At 43.2% G+C, this 19,695-nt stretch overlaps 1 protein-coding gene across 9 annotated transcripts in view; it reads right to left on the bottom strand.

Moving 5' to 3' along the window:
• Window positions 1-9,793, bottom strand: part of DACH1 (dachshund family transcription factor 1) — a 380,086-nt gene extending 370,293 nt beyond the window's left edge. For 5 of the 9 annotated variants that reach the window (XM_048079099.2, XM_048079098.2, XM_048079096.2 and 2 more), the window contains exon 1: window positions 8,083-9,792. In XM_048079099.2, the coding sequence (XP_047935056.2) occupies window positions 8,083-8,807 (725 nt within the window). In that variant the 5' untranslated portion in view covers window positions 8,808-9,792. Of the gene's footprint in view, window positions 1-8,082 lie in introns of all 9 variants that reach the window. The other 4 variants (XM_048079104.2, XM_048079102.2, XM_048079100.2 and 1 more) reach the window with 3 other exon arrangements.
• Window positions 9,794-19,695: the final 9,902 nt, after the last annotated feature.

The raw sequence follows: 19,695 nt of genomic DNA, 5'->3' as shown, positions 1-19,695 counted from the left end.
TCATAAAGACAGATAACACTAGTACAAATATATACATATAATAAACATTAAGTTTATATTTTGACTAAATTAAAAAAAAAAAAGTATAATTAAAAAAAAAAAAGTTTTAGTAATGTCTTTTAAAGAACACTAAAACTATTAATATACCCTGCCTAGGTTTATCAGATATAAATGTAATCTATTGCTAATACATCTCTTTAAAATACAGTACCTATAATCTGAGAACTCTTTTTTTTTTTTTTGACCTATCAGTAAAAATTGTGATCTAGTTCCACTATTAAAAAAATAAACCTAAGTCATTAGTAAGTATAAGAACAACATGAAATCAAGGTTACAAAAGATGTAATTAAATACTAATCAAATATATATTGCCTGTTCCCTTTATAGTTTACTTTTCACTGCTAATTTCTTTTTGATCTCTTACAATTCTTTTATGTAAGATGAAAAATCAAAGCATTTCCCAAAAGTAAAAGATTTTAAAAATAATTTCTATCATACAACAATTTGTATATACAAGCATATTCTGAAAAATGTTCTGAACAACAGCTTTTCTGGCCAAATCTAAAATGCCTATTACGTGTTCTCAGTACAACATTATTAACAAGTGCTCTAACATGAACATTATTCAGTTACGAACTTGAATCATGACGTTGTAATGCAATAAATATATGCCTGTCAATTATGCTCAAATTTTTGCAACAGCCCCATTTACTCCTTCCTTGCCCTTTCTCCCCAGCTCCATTCAACTCCACTATGTATCTCTATTATTTTAAGTTGTCAGCAAGGTAGTCTATTAGCATATCTATGTATTCCCTCAGTTAGTCCTACATTTTAAATAACACATTAAAGAAAAAAGATACATGTCTAATAGTTAAAGATATTTTTCTCAGTATTTTTAGTATTACCTAAAATCGTAATAACTAAATAAGTGAATAAGAAAACTAGTTTGAAAGCCTAGCTTGAATCCAAGCTTATTTTATATCAAAAGGAACATAGCAGAATTTACGCATTTGTCTGCTTTAGAGAATAATTCTGTAAAGTCTAAGGATGCATAAAATTTTTTGATTATAACATGCTCTTATCTTAACGTAAAAAGGGATCTAGCTAATGTGACATGGTGAACCAGGAAATTTTCATTACACCTGTTTCTGAACTATAGATAATTTTAGATTTTCAAAAGACATGAAATCTCACTGTTTGATATTTATAACAATATATATATATTTCTTTTTTCATACTTAAATAATTTTCTTCTTCATAAGGAAGATGAAAATTATACAGGATGCAATGAAAATATCTACTGTAAATTAGTTTTGCAATCAACAGGGTACTTTTAAAAGGAAAAATGAACAGAAAGTTACGTAGGTACTGCTCACACGGGTAACAATAAAAACTTTAGCCAGCTTTATTAAATCAAAATCATAAACATTAAGAATATTAAAAAACAATTTGTGACTGTTTTAGAAAGTTTCTATTTTGTTCTTAATGAATTGCTCAGATACACGCGATTTACAGTATCTCTCCATTCGGTTCTGCAAATGGTATTGTATATATTCACACACCTGCTGCAGAAAGATGTTGACTGTAAATGTAATTATCACAAAACATCATTTAAAGCAACATGAATTGAAATACAGTTTGTGATCCATTTCCTCAATCACAACACTTACAGGCACTTTCAATAGTTTTGGTGAGTATATCCTGAACTGCCACTCAGAGTCCTTTTAGTCCGAAGAGACCAGAGGAAATTCACAGGAGAGAATATAAGTATACAATATTTACAGAGTTATCCCTCCCCAGTGCAGTTTTGCAGCTCATCAATATCTGTGGTTTAGAGTAAAAAATTTGAAATGCTCAAAACTGATCCTTACTCTCATGAAATTCAGTGTCAGCATTTTTACACTTTATGCTGTGGAAAACACACTACTACTCTTTTTCTTTTTGTTCCATTAAAAAAAAAAATGTAATGTTTTAAAACATAGTATCACAGAATTCAGTTAATGATAAAAAATCCATATTTAATAGATTACACTTCAATATTCTGCACTGCTTAAGAAATGAAACGTCAGCAGTTGTTACAAGATGTCCCCAGCTGAGCACTGTACCAGATAAATAAGCAGAACATAGTGAGTTAAGGGTAAAGTTAGTTCTTGAAGCAAACTGGATATTATCACTTCAAGTCACAGACATACCTTGATTTTAAATATAAAGATTTTGGTTTATGCTTCAGGATATTTGAAAATAATTTAAGTGATAATGGAAAAAAAGAAAAATTCTTCCTTAATGCACACTGGAGAAATTATCTATATATGAATTAACTCTCTGGATCGTAATAGCTTTTTGCAGATGACTCTTCAGCTCTACCATTTAAATACATATTTAAGCAACTAAAAATTTACTGTCATTTCATATTATGTCAGTCCACATTATGGCGCTGTTACAGTATGCACATTTAAAGATTATTGAAAAAATTACTGTTCATGTGCAGTACATAATTTGCAAAAGGTTAATAACTATTTTAAAACAACGAACGGCATTAACTTGTAATGCAAAGCAGATGCCCCAAATGCTATTTTTAAAACAAAACATATTTAACTTATAAAAGAACAAAAGGGATCTAAATCTAGTCCTGTTTCTTAAAAACAGACAGACGTTGCAGTTGTTTTGGACCCTTGGTTTGCTGGCTCATAAAATTTTGAGAAAAGTCAGTAGTTTCTGACTACTAACTCACTGTACTATCCTGCAGCCAGAGATGCATTTTTACAGCTGAACTTGTAAAGCTCTTTCACGAAGTGGTGATACTACACAGGCTGAAAGAGATTTACCTGTACCAGGCCAGCAGAGATTGCAGTAATAATTTAATACATCTATGATGTAGTCCAAACGGAAAATATTCAAATTCAATATAGTGTACGAGAATTGTGTGCTTCACATGCAATTCACTTCAGATGATGAATCCCAGTGATGGGCAAAACCAGCCGCACGGAATAATCTAGCAGCAGGAGAAAACAGAAAAAGTCCTAAAAGGCAGTCAAACAAGCATTACCATTTGCAACAAGCATCCAGAATACACTCCAGATTGCAAAATCTTAGGCACGCAACTAGTAAAGGACATTACTTCCGGCCGTGCTGATCAATTGCTGAGAAGCAGCAGCTCCAGAGGCCGACTGCGGGTGCTGCCAACAGGGGGCATTTTCCGCGGGTGCGCCCGTCCGCGCCCCTGACGACGGCGAGGGCTGGTGCTGAGCGCAAGGGAAGGCTCGGCGAGTTCAACAAACAAGCATCACAAGTTGCACTGGTAACATTTTCACCAGCACTCTTCCCTTCAGCAGACATCAGGAGAGTGAAAATCAAGCGCTCCGGACAGGCCGAAGAGCCTCACTCATTACGTGTGCAGCCCCAAAAAGGGAGCAGAGGCCTAAAAGTGAACTTAGTATTCGGGCAGAGGTAGAGAGAGCTTGTGGAAATAGAAAACTTATTTGCTGGCAGGTATATTTCACTGTGCTTTCATACAGTCCGTTCTCTTAAGTAACACTGATGCAAAATTGACAACGAAACTGTGCACTTGTATATAAACTATAGTATAAGATTTCTTTAAAAAAATCACTATCAATAGCTATAAGACAAAGGAGGAGTTAATCAAATTAAATACTTCACAATAAATAAATAAATAAATGAAATAAAAAAGAAAGAAAAGAAAAAGAAAGGTGAATCAACCAGGAAGAAATTTCTCTGTGCCCATCACCACCAGCCCTTCCCAGCCCTGCACACGAACAGCACACGTAGCATTGCACAATGGACTGCGAACATTCACTGGGGAGAAATGTTCCCTTCCTCAAGTATCAGATACTGGGCTAATGCCAGCAACTAAGTATCAGATTAAAGGGATAAATAGTCTGTTCTGTTGTAGTAATTATGCTCCAAAGATCTCAGCTTCTAATTTATAATATTTACCAATAAATAAATGCCATGAGATAGGTATTAAAGTTCTGTTACTGCAGGCGGCTGGAGTCTTTTAGGGGTTTTTAAGCCTGAAGAAGCCACCTCCGAAGCTTTTACTCCTTCTTTATAGTTACTACAATTTATCCTCTGGCCTTCCAGAAGTCTTCTTTGCTTGTAAAACCTACCATATTTCTGCTGATTATATTTTACTAATCTGTGGCAAGGGAGGTCATCAATATAAACCACAGATAGGATATATTTGAAATTATTTGCAGCTGCACTTGCTGACCTGTTTAAAACATCTATGATCTGTACCAGCCTATCTGGGTGAGATACTCCTTTAATTAATACAAATAGGAGAAAAACTATGCGAGTGTGCAGTATTCAGTAAACAAGTACATGCCAGGTCCACATAATTTGAGAGAAGCAGAATCTAGCAAAGAGAGACTGTTTAACTGCAGTCAGTGTAAACCAGGCTTTGGAGAGAACTGTTTTATCTCCAGCATCTTTCCCCTCTGCACTCAAAGTCAATTGGGTTGTTCTCCAAAATTTGTAAACAGCTTTCAAACAGTGCAAATAATTCTCTGTTTTAAGTATGAATGTCAATGAACTCATTCAAATCATCTTCAAATGTCAGCAAAGATTAACATATCCTGGCCACAGGAGGGAGGTCAGAAGAAGGCACGCTTTTAGTTTTTAATGGGCACGATCCAAAGCCAGTCTAAGTCTGGGAAAACTCCAGGAAGGGACCAGCATGGAAAAATTCCACAACAAGTACTTGAAACACAAGAGACCAGAACAATCTGGGATCAATAGCTTCCAGGTCATTAATCCTACGCAGGTGACATCCAGTGAACAGTTCGCTACTCTGTTTCACGTACACATTCAAGAAACCTGACTCGATTGGGGTCTAATAGTTTTAAATATTTTTCATGTTTTGCCTTTGCATTTCTCCTATTTGTTTGGCATGTGGCTTTCTAGCATCCCATTAATGTCAAACCGTTTAATCATAATGTAGGCTAAATGCACAGTTTGCTATTTCCTGGATTTCTGTTTGGTGACCAATGCTTTTTTTATGGGGAAAATAAAAGCAAAGGTCAGTATGACCAGAAAAGAAAAGTCATCTTCCATAACGGAAGACTGTTTTTCCAGTGAACTGATACAGAAGCCTAATTTAGAAAAAGGTCCTTTAGTATCATGTTATTATTAGTAGTATCACAAATAAACACAGAAACCAATTCACTTTACAGACCTCCACATTAAGCATTCAATAGAAAATCCCTTGGTGTTTTATTGATTTTTGTTTTATTGATTTTTTAAAATAGCAATATCACAGTTAAAATGCATCATTTTGGTGAAACACATCTAAAACTTTTCTATCTCAAAATAAGTTATTACAAATTATTTCCACAGCAACTGGCAACTAACGATTCAATCCATTTAAAGAACAAAGTAATGGCTTTATTTGGATGCCTTTTTTGATTAAATAACGTATTAACCTTGATGAAGCTTTCTAAAAAGGGATTAGTGTATTCAAGTGCATCAGCTGATTATGAGACAAATATAACAGTGATAAGTTGCTGGTTCGAAATTTTTGAATCTGATGAGTATAACAATTTAGCCGCTAGGATGGAGTTGGCTCTTACAGCTCCCATCTCAACAGCAAGTGTCCACCCAGGATACAGAAAGACATCACCCAGATAGTGTATGCAGTAACTGAGAGTCTGGAAAGGTCACGTAAATCACTAAACCAAGTAGACGAAAATATCCTACATAAGTACTGTACAGTCAGATATAATTAAAAATAATTAAATTGTGAGGAAAGAATCAGAATGAAATGTATCGGAGGGGAAACCCTGAAAGTAAATACAGTTTTATGTTCCAATGGTATCATCCATTTTGACCAAAACTCACTGACCCACTTTGCTTTATTTGTCTATACTGTAATAATACATTTTGCATACCTATTGTAAATCCTTTCCATTAAGTTATTTGCTTAATGGATGCATAAATACATCTACTACAATTACGCTTTTTAAGGGTCAAACCCTATCCACTTCTCAACACACTGCTGTAATTTCTACTGTGCTGGATGATAACACAGCAGACCTCAGAAACAGTTGAAACACGGCCGATTTTGTACTCTTGACATGATCAACCCGTGTTACAACCAGTCTGCCAAACCCTTGCATAACCCTGCCAAGTCCAGGAACTGGTGTCCCTGTATTCCACCCTGCCCCACTCCCCCCCCCCAAAAAAAAAAAAAGATCTATTTTTTAATTTTATGTGTTGAAATTACATCTCGCATGATATGAGCATGGCAAACTAGAACTGGTGTCACTTTGTTTTAAGAACCAAATCTTGAACTCCTGCAGAGGTTTTACAAGTTAGACGCCACACAGAGGCATCTCTTAAGATCCATGTTGCTTCCACATGAAGCAACGCAGGGTTACCGATGCAGTTACATTTATGTCAGAGCTTGGAAGTTACTCCAGGATGTTTTGTCCTGCTGCCCCAAAAACCAGAAACCTGAGCCATCAGTCTAGCAACAGAGTAAGTGCTTTGCTCTGCCTGGCTCAATGCTAAGGAGTCCCAGCTACCCTCAGTCGGGGGGGAAGAAGGGAATGTCCCACCCGGCCATTAGCAAAGGCAACGAGCACGGAATCACACGGGGTTAATTCTCCATGTGCTGGCTGTTGCTGCACCTTGAAATCCGAAGATGAGAAAGCGAAACGAGCAGGGTCTGCCTGTTTGTGCATACTGAAAGTAGCATCGAGACTTTGTCTGCATACTCCTCACTGGAGAGTCCTCCCTGCTGTGTAAAGTTCCCAGCACCCCTAAACCGGAGCCAGCCCCCAGCCCCCGGCGAACTGGGGGGCTCAGCTCTCCGGGTCACAACACTTCTGCGACCCCTTTTCCTGATCGAGCCGCCCCAAACCCTGTAACCTACAGATGGCGAGACACCAGCCCCACTCTTTAGCCCCCGCTTGCAAAGCAGGCAGCTCTCGCAGCAGGAATTTCCTTTTTCGCCAGCTCCTTCTCCCCGGCCGTTGTCGAGTTTGGGGCTTCCCTCATCCTCCTCTTCTTCCTCCTTCTCCTCCCCCCGACCCGCGGGGTGCGAGGGCCGGGCAGCGCGGCGGCGTGCGCGTAACCTGCGCGCCCGCCTCACGCTGCGAGGTGCCACGACTCAGCCTGCCCAAATGACCCCCAGAAAACCTCCTGCTTCCCCCCGCCACCCCCATCTCCGGCCGGCTCCGGGGCGCCGGGCGCTGCTCGCACCTGCTCCGGGGGACCCGAGCCCCCCCGGGGGGGGGGGGGGGGGGCCAGCCCGACCACCAAAAAAACTAAAAAAGCGCCTCCTCGGCGCCTTCCCGCCCTCTCTCCTCCTCTCCCTCCCCTCTCGCCATGTGGCAACTGCCCCCTAGCCCTATACAAAAGTGCACGTGCCCTTTGGGATGCGTGACAACGGCTGATGGCCGAGTGGCCTCCATCCCCCCCCCGATAGGGCCCTCAGCCCGGGAAGTGCCCCGGAAGGCAACGATTGACGTGAAACCCAAGATCGCCCCCTCCACACACACACACGACCCCAAACCCAGGACCGCTCCCCGCCCGCCCCCGTGCGCCCTTCAGGCCGTCTTCTCCCAGGGCTGTGCGTTTTAAAGGGCTGAACTTGAGGAGGGGGCGAGTCAGAAAACACTTTGGGGGGCCATGCTGCCGCCTTCCCCGGCCCCGCGCGGCCCGGCGGCCCCTCCGCCCCCCCGCGTGAACTGCGCGGTGCGCTGCGCAGTCCCCGGCCGCCCCAGCGGGGGGGGGCAGAGGATGTGGGGGGGTGAAGGGGACAATGACAGGGCGACAGTTGCACGGCACGAAGGGAAGGGGGCAGAAACACCCTTTTCTCCTCTCTCCCCGTCCCACCAAGAAGCAGCGCGGCCGGGTGCGGAGCAGGCTTGTGGGGTGCCAGGGCTGGGGGGAATGGGGGAAAAAAGGGGGGGTGACGGCATGGGGCCGCAGGACGCCCCCCCCGCGCCCCCCCCGGAGTGAGCGGTGGCGTGGGGGTGGGACGGGGGCGGCGGCTGGAGGGGGGGGATAATGGGACGGGGGGGGGTGTCTCGGGGTGTGCGTGTGCCTTGCGGCGGTTACCTGGCGTTGGTGCAGTCGTTGTAGAGGGTCTCGAAATCCTTCCTGGAGATGAGTTTGCAGCGGTTGACCCCGGGCTGGATGGCCCCCAGCCCCCGCAGGATGCGGACCTGCTCCACGTTGCAGACCACGGGCGTGATCTCCAGCCGCTTCAGCTTGGTGTAGACCGTGTGCAAGCCCCCCACCAAGTGCTTCAGGAAGAGGTCGAAAGCCTGGGGCAGGCAGATGAGCTCGCAGCCCTCCACGGTGAAGGAGGCCACTTTGGCCCCCCTCAGATCCACCATCTTGCACTCGTTATTTTGGGGGGTGTTCTCCACCGGGGACGGGGTCGAGTACACGGGCTTGCCGGGCAGGCTGCTGGCCACGCTGGCCGCGCTGGCATTGGGAGCGGAGGTGCTGCTGCCGCTGCTGCTGCTGCTGCCGCTGCTGCTGCCGGTGGTGCCGGTGCCGGTGCCCAGGCTGGGGCTGCCGCCGCCGCCGCCGTTACCGCCGCCGGTGGTGGTGGTGGTGGAGGTGACTGTGGCCGCCGCCGCTGCGATGGGCTCCGGCCGGAATAGGTTTGTCCCCGAAGCGGCCGGCGGGGGAGCGATGGACGGAGACGGAGAGGAGGTGGCCGCCGCCGCCGAGGAGGAGGTGGTGGTGGTGGTGGTGCAGGCGGCAGAAGTTGAGACCGGAGGCTGAGGGGGGACCAGCTGGGTCGGAGGGATCAAAGCAGCCGGTACGGCCATGGTCACATATACGGTGGAGGGGGGCAGGGGGAGGGGGGAAAGTTCCCACACACACACGCGGGGGAAAGGGGAAAAATTTTAAAAAATATAAAAAAAAAAAAAAAAAAGGAGAGGAAAGGAGAAGGGAGGAGGGGGGAGAAGAAGGGGGGAATAACCCCGGATCAGGTGCTGCGGCGAGCGAGAGAGCAGGGGGCAGAGTGAGAGAGAGAAACGCACAAAGTGTCCCGCAAGTGGGGACGGAGGAGGAGGAGGAGGAGAAGTCCGCTCCGGGCGGCGGGGCTGGGGCCGAGGGGAGGGGGGAGGGCAGTTTCTTTTTGTGGTCCTTGCTCTAGCACCACGTTAAAGACGAAGGTGAAAAGGAGGAGGTTTGAAGGACTTCGGTTCTCTCTGGCAAGTACATTGATCAAAGATTGAGAGGGGAATGACAGAGAGAAAATGAGCTGGGAAGTGCAGGCTGCCGCCGCCGCTCGCCGCTCGCTCGCTCTCTGGACGAGTTGTTGTTGTCACACGGTGCGGAGGGGAGGAGCTCCGGCAACTTGAAATACCCTTTGAAGCAGCAAAAGGCTCACTCACTAGTATTAACCCAAATTATCCAACCAGGAACCCGGAGCAGGGAAACAGAGGGAGAGGGAGAGAAGTCCCTCTTCCTCCCCTCCCCCCCCCTCCCCCCTTCAGGAACCGTTAGATTACATGTTTCATATTTCACCCCACCAGAGACGAGATGTAATTTTCCCAGCCCTTTCCAGCAGTGGCTTGTCAACACACTTTGTTGGGGAACGCCGGAGTCTCCGGCTTCCCCTGAAGCCGTCGGGAGCGGTGCGCTGCCCGCACACCTTGCGGCCGCTCCGGCGGGGGCCGGGGGCAGCGGCGGACCAAAGTGGGAGGCTCCGGACGGGTTTGTCCTTGTCACTCTTGTCGTCCTCCCGAGCCCACAACAGCTGAGGGTCCGGCGGCAGCAGCGCCTTTGTTGCGCGGGGGGAAGGCGGCAGCGGGGCGCGCAGCCCCCACGCAAAAAAAAAGCGCAGCGCGGCGACATCTAGGGGGGGACATGGGGGACCGAGTCTGGCGATCGCATCCGCCGCGGGGAGATGGGGGGGCTGGTGGAGAGCGTGGCCGGAGCGACGCCGGAGTCACTTCGGAGCGAGGCGCGGCGCGCAACAGGTGGCCGCGCAGTGCCGCGCAGCGGCGGCGCTGCCTGCGCCAGGTAGCGCGGAACATGAGCTGCGGCGCTTGCCCACACATGCGCAGTCCCTCAGCCCGGCCCTGAGGCCCCGCGGTCTCAGAGCTCCCTGCCCGCCTCCAAAGTTTGGGATGGAGTTTTTAAGGGGAATCGGGGCACTTTGGGCGGCTCGCCTGCCTGCCAGGCTAGGGTTGGTCGGGAGAGACGAGAGCTCCGCGCCGGTTCCTCTCGGGGGCACTTCACGCTCTGAAGGGGCGAAGGAATGTTCATTCATACAGTTGGGCATGTGCGAAAATAACGTGGGTAAAATTTTTCCAGTTTCAAAAGGATGAGCTGTGTGCTTAATTAATGGTGGTGCATGTATCTGCCCATAGCTCCATAGCTTTTTTTTTTTTTTTCTTAATGTGTATTATTATGTGAGATATGACTCATGGGATGACACATCTACTGAGTGGATAATCTCAGCTGTAGTAATTCTGTGGAGGGGAATTTCCATGCTATCAGATGTAAAACATTCTCATATGTCTTCTTGCTGGTAGTACTTCAACTTCAATGGAAGGCCGTTTGTGTTTTAATACCGCAGAGGATGTCATTTGATCATGAAATTTTAGCTATCCTACACTAAAACCTTTTAAATTGGCAAATAAACCCACGAAAATACAAAGTAGCTTTCATTATGAAATCTCATGTACACACAATAGTGCAGAACACTTCTTCAACACTTTTTCAGATGTTTCTCAGAACATTTTTTCAGAGGAGTTTATACAACTTCAGTGGCAGGATCTAGTGTTCACATAAAACTTGGAATACCCTGAAAACCAATGCTCTGTTTTCAGTTGTAGCAAACCAGCTCAGTTCATGTCTTCTTTGCTTCAACTGTTGTTTTGCATCTCACCTTCTCTTACATGTTGTGAAGATATAAAACAAATCCTTGAGAAGATCAGGATAGAGCCAGACACATGTGATATTGGCACTTCAACATCTGAGTGAACTCTTACTTAGAAAACTTACCATTTCATTTATTGTCTACCTTCCCTACAACGTGATGCACACCAGCCCTTATGTTCTTCTTGTTGTGTGCCCTCACGGACATACATCCATCATGGTTCAACACAATAGAAAGAAAATGTAGTTTGAAAGGGTTTACTACCACAGATTTGCGTTAACCACCTTTTGAGTGAAACAATGGGATTAGAAACCTAGGGAAATAAGAGATTTATGAAAGGGTTCCAGACTCCTCGAAGCTTCTTGCTTGTTAAATATTTCTAATGATTATGCGAGTGACTGGATTTATTTAAAATCACATAAACACTCACACACACACGTAACACACCAACAAATCCTGAGGTGGCTCTTTGTAATTTTTTTTTTTTTTTAGATTGCATTTCTATTACTTGCTGACCCTTTCATGTAATTGTATTGTTGGGCGTTTTTGTTTTTGTCCCTGTGTTGATATCAGCAAAACTCAAATTACTGTAACTGATATTTGAAAATTCTCCCTGTGTCAAGTGAAGACTTATGGTGCTGAAATCAATAAGACTGTTTAAAATTCAAAGACCTGCAAATCGTTCTGTTTGTCCTTTGATAGGGCCTGAGCTGATTAAAATGCGACCAAGAAAGCTTAATTGCTGCACTAATTAAGAAGTCTTTAATTTCTTTCCTGGAATATTGTTTGAAGCAGGGCTTCTGTTCTGCTCATATAACTGTTCAGGGCAGGTATTCGCTCTGTTTCTCTGTCTCTCTCTCTTTTTTCTTTTGACAATTTCCTTATAATAAAATGTATGTTAAAGCAGTAAGATGTATTGACAGTGATTGTAATTTATTACTCAAAAAAAAACACCTGATACGGGGTTCACTATTGTATTAAATTACAATTTTTGAGGGCAGCTGTAAAGAGTAAAATGCAATTAGAAAATGCATTTTAGCTGTTGCATTTTAAGGAATCTGAGTAACCGACTGACAGGAGATAGGACAGTACATCAGTTCCCTCCCCTTTCTTCAGTTATAATTGATAATTAAAGATTTAAATTCATTCAGAGGAGGAAAAAAAAAAAAGATAAATACTTGTCTTTTGAACGTGTGTGAAGGAATGGACCGGGGGGAGGGGATGAATACAGAAGATAGGCACCTGGTGAGAATGAATTGTGTATTACCATGTCAAGTTCATTTGAAATATTTTTTTTCTTTATTGCTTTTGAATTTATTTCCCTAAGAAATGCATTTCTCTCTTGTATCTTGTCTTATCCTCATCCAGTGACCTACTTTGTTCACTGATTTCTGAAGAGAAGAAACTAAATGATTTCACAAAGCTTTCTGTGTGATCAGTAGAGTAATGTTTTAGGTTTAATCATGCTGCATTATAATTCTGGCAAATGACTGCCAAGCATAAGACTCTAAGAAAGGAGCAAGCACAGGCAAAGAGAAGGTAAGTTCTGTTTTACTGTTAATCCCTAGGGTCTTAAGCAGTAGTTCTCCTTTGAGGAGCTACCTGTTATTTTGATGGAAGACTGAGAAAGAAGGAGGGACCTCATACCGAATCCCCCCTGCATCGTTCAGGAAAATAAAACCATAGAAATGCGAGCCTGTGAACTGGGATCCCTTTTTTGCCCTTCCACCAAGATATTTACTAAACATTGAAAACACAGTGAATACAGTTGAGATTGATGTTAAGTGTTGTACCAGTAATAAGAAACTGGATACTGCAGTGCTGTTTTTCTAATTGTTGCATTATAGTCAAATTAGCACAGACCTTGTCCAATACAAATACAAACTGGATTCCTTTCAGTGACAGGACAAGTAGATAACATGCTTAATAGATACAAAGGGAGATTTACCATTCCAAGCACGACGTCACGCTAATTATGTTTACTCTAATTGAAAGCAAGGTTTTGGGGAATCTGAAATTACTCATAGGATATTTTTAATAACTGAATAATAATAAAGTGCAGCAAACGTTGATCTCAAACCTTTTGGTCTTTCAAAATCTATTGGAAAATTAAATGAAAAGTGGAGTTTGGTACAAACAATGCCCCAGGGCAAAAAACAACTAACACTAGATTTTCCAGTCCAGCCATAACACAAATCAATTTGAGCACACTTCTATGGCCAGACTGCCAGATTGTTATGACTGCTAATTCACTCAATCAAAGAGTGCATTAGCACACCCGGCACAAACAGCTTTAACAATAGCATACACTTCTGAACAGTCCACCATATATCATAAAAAGTCTAGAATGCATGGCGAGATTGCTTTCCCATTCTGTTTACTGCAGTTTGTATTTGCGTATGGTGCATTCTTAAAAAAAAAAAAAAAAAAAACACAAAACACTAAACTTTAAAAAGTTTTCAAAAAACGAGAAGCTGGGAGCAAACTGCCACCTGGGTTAATTGTTTAATATGTATATCTCGGCTGGAAAGTTGAAAGCAGCGACTGCACATCCCCAGCACGGGACTGGGAGAGGAATCGGTCGGGGCTCGGCAGCTTGCTACCCCCTGGCTAACCCAATCGCTTTAGCGCCAGAGCATCTTTTGCCGGCTTTGCTCCCGCGAGGCATCTCACTGGCTCCGGGGATGTTCACCGCCTGCGTCAGAGGGCAGGCTTTGGCCCCAGAGGGTATCCTTCTATTCTCCCCCTTCATCCTCACGAGAAATGAGTGTTATCTCCGGTGATGCTAGCTGATGCTCTGACCAAGGACGCGCTGTACTGAGAGAGGCAATAACCGACGGCTTGGGAACGTTCTCAGCCCGTCCCTCCCTCCTCCCCTGCGCCCGACATGTACGGAACATACCCCAAAACGCGCACACGCGCATATATGCAAATCGCAAATACCAAACTCCAATTAAGCTTCTTGCTTATTTACAAATTGTTGTTATTATTTTTTTTCTTAAGTCTCTCTTCTGACTCCAGAGAATACGTTTCAAAGTCAGCAGCTCAAATAACCCTCGTGTGGATTTGAGGCTCTCGGTCACATTGCAGTTACCAGAGCCAAATGGTGAAGTGGGTCAGGTTCCCTTCTCGGTCTGGCTGGGAACGAATGGAGCAGGTGACTGGGCACTGCCTGCTTACGTTCACATTGCAACTGGCAGCCAATGCAGAAAGCTGCAGGAGCGACAAGGAAATTATAACCAACTTCCCTGCATGAATTAAATTAGGACTGGAATAGACGGAGAGCCCTCTGTAATGTTTGAGTTGTGCTCTCATTAGAGGTCCTCAGTCCAACGTGTTAATTTACCTACCAACAGGTAGGAAAAGGCGCTCAGAGCAATAATTATGAAGTACAAAGCCCCTGCCATTAAACTGTTGTAGTGGGGACAGAATCCGAAATGACCTTTCCTATGTCCTCCCCCTTCCAGGATTATTTCACCCAGCCACTCCATCCCTAGTCCCCAACCCACCCTAATCGAAAGAAAGACGCTGGAGCATCGGCCCGGTATTTAAACATTCCCGGGTTTCCGCTGTGTGCCACCATCGCAGCCGGTACCAGGGAGGCGCTTTTCCTGCCCGGTGCCCTGCCCGGCACCCCCGCGCCCACTCGCCCCCGCCGCGGGGCTCAGCACCACCGGATCGGGCCCCCGCGCTCGGCGGGGCGGAGGGCGGCGGCTCGCAGGGCTCGCCGAGCCTCCGGCAGCAGCTCTCACGCTAATTGTTTCCCTTAATAACAATAATAATAATACATGCGCACCGGGCTCTTTTTTTTAATATAAGCGAGCTGGCAGCCAGAGAAACGCAGCCTCTTCCTCCCTAAGTCACCCAAGCGAATGAAAAACACTGGGGGTGGGGGTTACCTTTTTTATTCATATATTTGAAGAAAAAAAAAAAAAAAAAAAGCAGCCACGCATTTCCAATTGTTCTTTGGTGGGTTGGGAGAAAGGACCTTTAAAGGTCTGAGCCCTTGCTTGAAAAGTTTCAGCCCAGAGCGGAATTTTATAGCGAGTTATAAACTCTTGGTAAGAGGGGGATGTTATAAATGGAAGTGCTGACACAACCTTAACTATAGCGTGTAAACGGCTATGCTATAATATCCATTAAGCAGAAAGGAAAATAAGATGGCTGATCAATAATTTATACAAAGAGTACCAACTGCAGACATAATAACTGTAATGTTTGCAAAGCAATCTCTCTCTCTCCAGGCTTAACAGTAAACTAGTGGGGCTGTTAATTTCCAACTCCTACAGATAAGAATACAAACAAATTACTTAAACTTGTATTTTGCTCGATATTTTGCATGCCTCGGTAGGATAAAATAAAATTTAATTACAATGCAACTTAGACGGGCTGAGGAGCCCCCCCCCCCCCCCCCCCCCCGCCCGCCCGCCCGCCTGCTGCTCTGCGAGGACCTTCTTTTGCAAAGCTCGAACAGGTTGCTTGGACGGCTTTGTAAGTGGGTCGGCTTTGGGTCACTCTCGTTCTTCGGCAGAGTTATTCATACATGGAAACAAAATGAAGCCATTTAACTTCAAAGAAAGTTGCAATGTTTTCCAGTGCCACGAGCTGAAACACAATACCCCCACCGGAACGATAAGAATCAGCTGTCAGAGGACAATGCACTCACGACTTGCATGGAGAAGGCTACTGGGGAAAAAGCTGCTTTAGGGAAAACAGGGCATCTTCCAGTATCCTAAGCAGAGAGTGGGCGAGCAACTGTTGTCTTCATTTGCATGGGAGAGTTATCTGCCGTTTCCGTCTACTGTATTTAGATAACAAAGCGGAGGAACAAAGTCTGAAAGTTGCTAAGTAGGCTTGGGTAATGTGCCGAGTTGTTGCTTTTATTATTATTATTATTATTATTATTATTATTATTACACGTTTCTTGCAACAATACTAAAGAGATCCTGTCCATGTTAAATAACAGCAGAGAAACGTGTCAGTTGAGAAAAAAAAAAAAAGCCAAGTGCGGCCCCCCCACTTCCAACCCAGCCTAGACAAAACAAAGTTATGTTGCCAAGCATGCCAAAAGAAACTCAGCTTTAATGTGGCACGTACAGCTCTTTCGACAGCTGTGTTTCCTGTGGACTCTACGGATGTTTTGTGTGGCACCTGATTTCTGAGCCCTGAGCGGTAATGCAGGGTGGTGCTTTGCGATGTCCTGCATTAATAAAAAAGAAAAAAAAATCAACTGTAATTTGCTTGCTTGCCTGGTGCCTGCCTGTCCAGTGACCTGTCCCAGCTCAGCTCCAGTAAAGCGAAGAAACATAAAAAGCAACTGCCTGTAGATTGCACACTCAGACGGAGCCTTTTATATATGTTGCCCCCCTTCCCTCCAATGCTCGGGTGGATGCAATGTGGAATAGCGTTGCTGAGAGAAACTTAACAAAATTCGCAGCGCCCACTAGCGCCCTTGTGCGCCAGGGAGCCGAGCTGCGCGGCGAGCGCTCCGCTCCCTGCAGGGCAAAACGTCCCCAGGGAAAACGCGGGCACAACGGGCACAGCACAAAGGAATGTGATTCGGACCAAAAATAGGCTTAAGCTAGTCCTTGATTAAGTAGGATTTGTTTTCTCGCTTTGTAACTGTAAGCTTAGAAAAAGCAAAATTTGAAAAAACATTATTTGCCATTTTTTTGTTTCCCTCATCTTCTTCTCTTCTCACTAACCACCCTCAGTTTGAGGAGGTGTGGGAGAAGAGAGCAAGTGTTTCACAGACAGCACCTTGACACTGTCATTGTGAAAGCAATTGGAGGGGCTTCCCAGCTGTAAAGACTTAAACATGGGAAACACAAACATTGTAAGATACCTTCAGTGAGTTTTGCATATCCACCTGACATCCAAAACTAGAGAAATTCTGCAAGATGTAAGATGTTTCAGTTAGGCCTTTTTTTTTTTTTTTTCCCCTCAAATGTTATTTTTTTTTCAGGTCTGTAAAATGGACAGCATTTACTTTTTTTTTTTTTTGGGGGGGGGGGGAGGGGTGGAGGTGGAACTGTCTGTTCTCCTTGCTTCAGACATGAGAATGGACTATGCAAGAAAGGCAGCACACAGCCCTCTTGTCTGGGTGGAAGATACTGAGTAGATAAGTTCAAGACACACTTTCATAGTGGCATTGAACGTCTCGTTTCTTGTTTGCTGCTTATTGTTTGTTGTGGGCTATTATTACTCAATAATGTTTCCAGCCAGAGCCAAGCAATTACAATAGCATCCAGAGTAATATCATTTCCCAGGCAGCATTCCCAAAATGGTAAAACGTAAATATTTTGCACCTTTGTATTGTAACCCACACACGGGGTCACGAATAGGTGCCATCTTCTTTCATCTTCTGTATTTGAAAGCTTTCAGAAAAGAGTTGGTTCACATTGTACGAACTTCTTCAGATACTACAATGTCTTCAGAAATTGGTTAGCCAAGAAGGAAAACTCCAGATACATTCTAGAATAACTTGGGCTCAATGTACAAAAACATCTGGTGGATGACGAAAGGAGGGCCAGGATTAACCCATGTCTCCTCTCTTTCTCTCTCTTTATCTGACAGTTACATCTTTTCCTCTTTATTGCAGCTATGCATTTGTGCATTAATAATAATAATAATAACAATAACAATGCACCAAAATACATGCTCAAATATTTCTTTGTTCCAAAAATTTGCCATACAGAACCACAAAAATGGAAGTCACTGAATATCAAAGTGCTTGGAAATATCTTGCAGGAGGTCCTGAGGTCTCTATTTCCACATTTTTTGGGGGAAAAAAGAAAAAGTATTTATTTTAAAACAGGAATATAGTTGGCACAGGTACGTATTTTTTGTAACAAAATTTTGTATATTTTTATGATAGGCATAATAAGGATAGTATGGCCAAAATAAGTTCCCTGAAAATATATGCTGCTGATTTTATGGATAATGGAAAAAAATAATTTTCTTATGACTATTTGTTTAAATTTATAAATAACAGAAATTCACCATTGGTTGTTCCTCCTCAGTGCTCAGTGATTTATATGCAATTGGATTTTATTGTTATGAATACTGGACTTCAAGCTTATGTATTTGAGTACTTATACAAAGTAAATTTTTTGAAATATTTGTCCAATAAAAATAGACTTATGAAGACAACAATTCCTCAATACATTCTTATGTTTAGGTATGGCTGTATATTTATAGGTAGGTACTCAACTCTGGAATGAAAGAAGTTGTGTCACAAAAGTACCAAAAAGAATTAAAAATGGAAAAAAGCTTTTGATTTTTATATTCTGAAAAGCAAAGGGAATTTTGGGGGAAAATAAGTGAATACATTTGAACAAGAAGTGAATTTGAGAAAACTGTAAAAGTCTAGAAGAAGAAGAATTCCAGTAATATACTTTTATTGACACAAAATATTTTTACTAAGCTTTTGCTCTTAAACATATGAGTATAAACTTAAAATATAAACTTCAAAGCAGAAAGAAAGAAAGAAAGAAAGAAAGAAAGAAAGAAAGAAAGAAAGAAAGAAAGAAAGAAAGAAAGAAAGAAAGAAAGAAAGAAAGAAAGAAAGAAAGAAAGAAAGAAAGAAAGAAAGAAAGAAAGAAAAGAAAGAAAAGAAAGAAAGGAAAAAAAAGAGCATCTACCACCTAAGTTGCTTTAATCTAGATGGTTAGAAAAAAAAATAATTGTAGTGCTTTTGCTTAATTATGCCCTTCAATCTGATGATCACTCTCAGGCACTTAAGGATTACTCCATTTTCACACGTGAGGAGGGATAGAGCAACTATCTCATACTCATGCTGCTAATCGTCGTATGACTTAGTAGATGCCTCAATGCCTTAGCTCATTTTGGTGCAATTACCTGAGTGTGCAGGCTTCCTTTGCTGGGCATGTAGATGGCAGTCCAAATCTCGGTGTTACTGTCTTGTTGAAGAGAGAATTCGTTCCTAATCACAAACTGTGTTTGCTTGGGTCCACATTCACACAACTGGGGCTTCAGACAAGGTAAAGTTGAAATGAGAGTATTTGCTTCTGCATCTGTATTTGCATTCTGGTTTATGGCTAATAACCAGTTAAGCAGGTCACTTGCACACTGGGAAACTTGTTTTCAAAAACACAACTTCTATGTTTCCCACAGAACAAAAGAAGTAACCTATGTTTCCCAGATGGTAGCAGTGGGCATAAGCAATCAAATACGAAGTTTGCAGTGGTGAAGTTTCTTCTTTGGAGATTTTAGTCCAGGAGAACAATACACTACTACCAAGAGAAAGACCTCCAAGTAGACTTTCATACTTCTCAGGTAAATGTTGTGTGAGAAAAGACAGGTTGCAAGGGCTGAATTCAGACACACTGTTGATGTTGGTCTGTTCAGACTCTTCTCTATCAATATCAGGTTGTACCTCATGCATATACACATAATCTTCAATAATGAAAACCTTTTGCACTCCACTTTGTGCCTTCTTTGAAACTGTGGCTCCTTTGTAACTTAGAGGCTGTTAAGAAATAGTCCACGGCTTTTACTTTCTGCTTGAAGCTGTTCTATCTACAACATCAAGTTATATTCAAAACAAACATTTTCTTAACAGCTTTAAGTTTTATTTTTTACTATGAAGCTGAAACAATTACAATGAAAATAATGCATATGACAGTATATATAATCAAGAAAAGAGTTTTCTTGAGTGTTTTGTTTCCTGCTGATATAAACTGAGAACTCAGTGCACAATTTACAAGGGCCAATAGCTGAGTACTTTTAAATACAGTGATATATAATGGCTGCAGTAAATATAGATTCAGAGGCTACATTTATGCCAGGAAATTAAACTT

This window comes from Anser cygnoides, chromosome 1 (genome assembly GCF_040182565.1).
Source record: "Anser cygnoides isolate HZ-2024a breed goose chromosome 1, Taihu_goose_T2T_genome, whole genome shotgun sequence".
Lineage (NCBI taxonomy): Eukaryota > Metazoa > Chordata > Aves > Anseriformes > Anatidae > Anser > Anser cygnoides.
The sequence above is the reverse complement of the archived record's forward strand: the minus strand, read 5'-3'. Positions and strand labels throughout refer to the sequence as shown.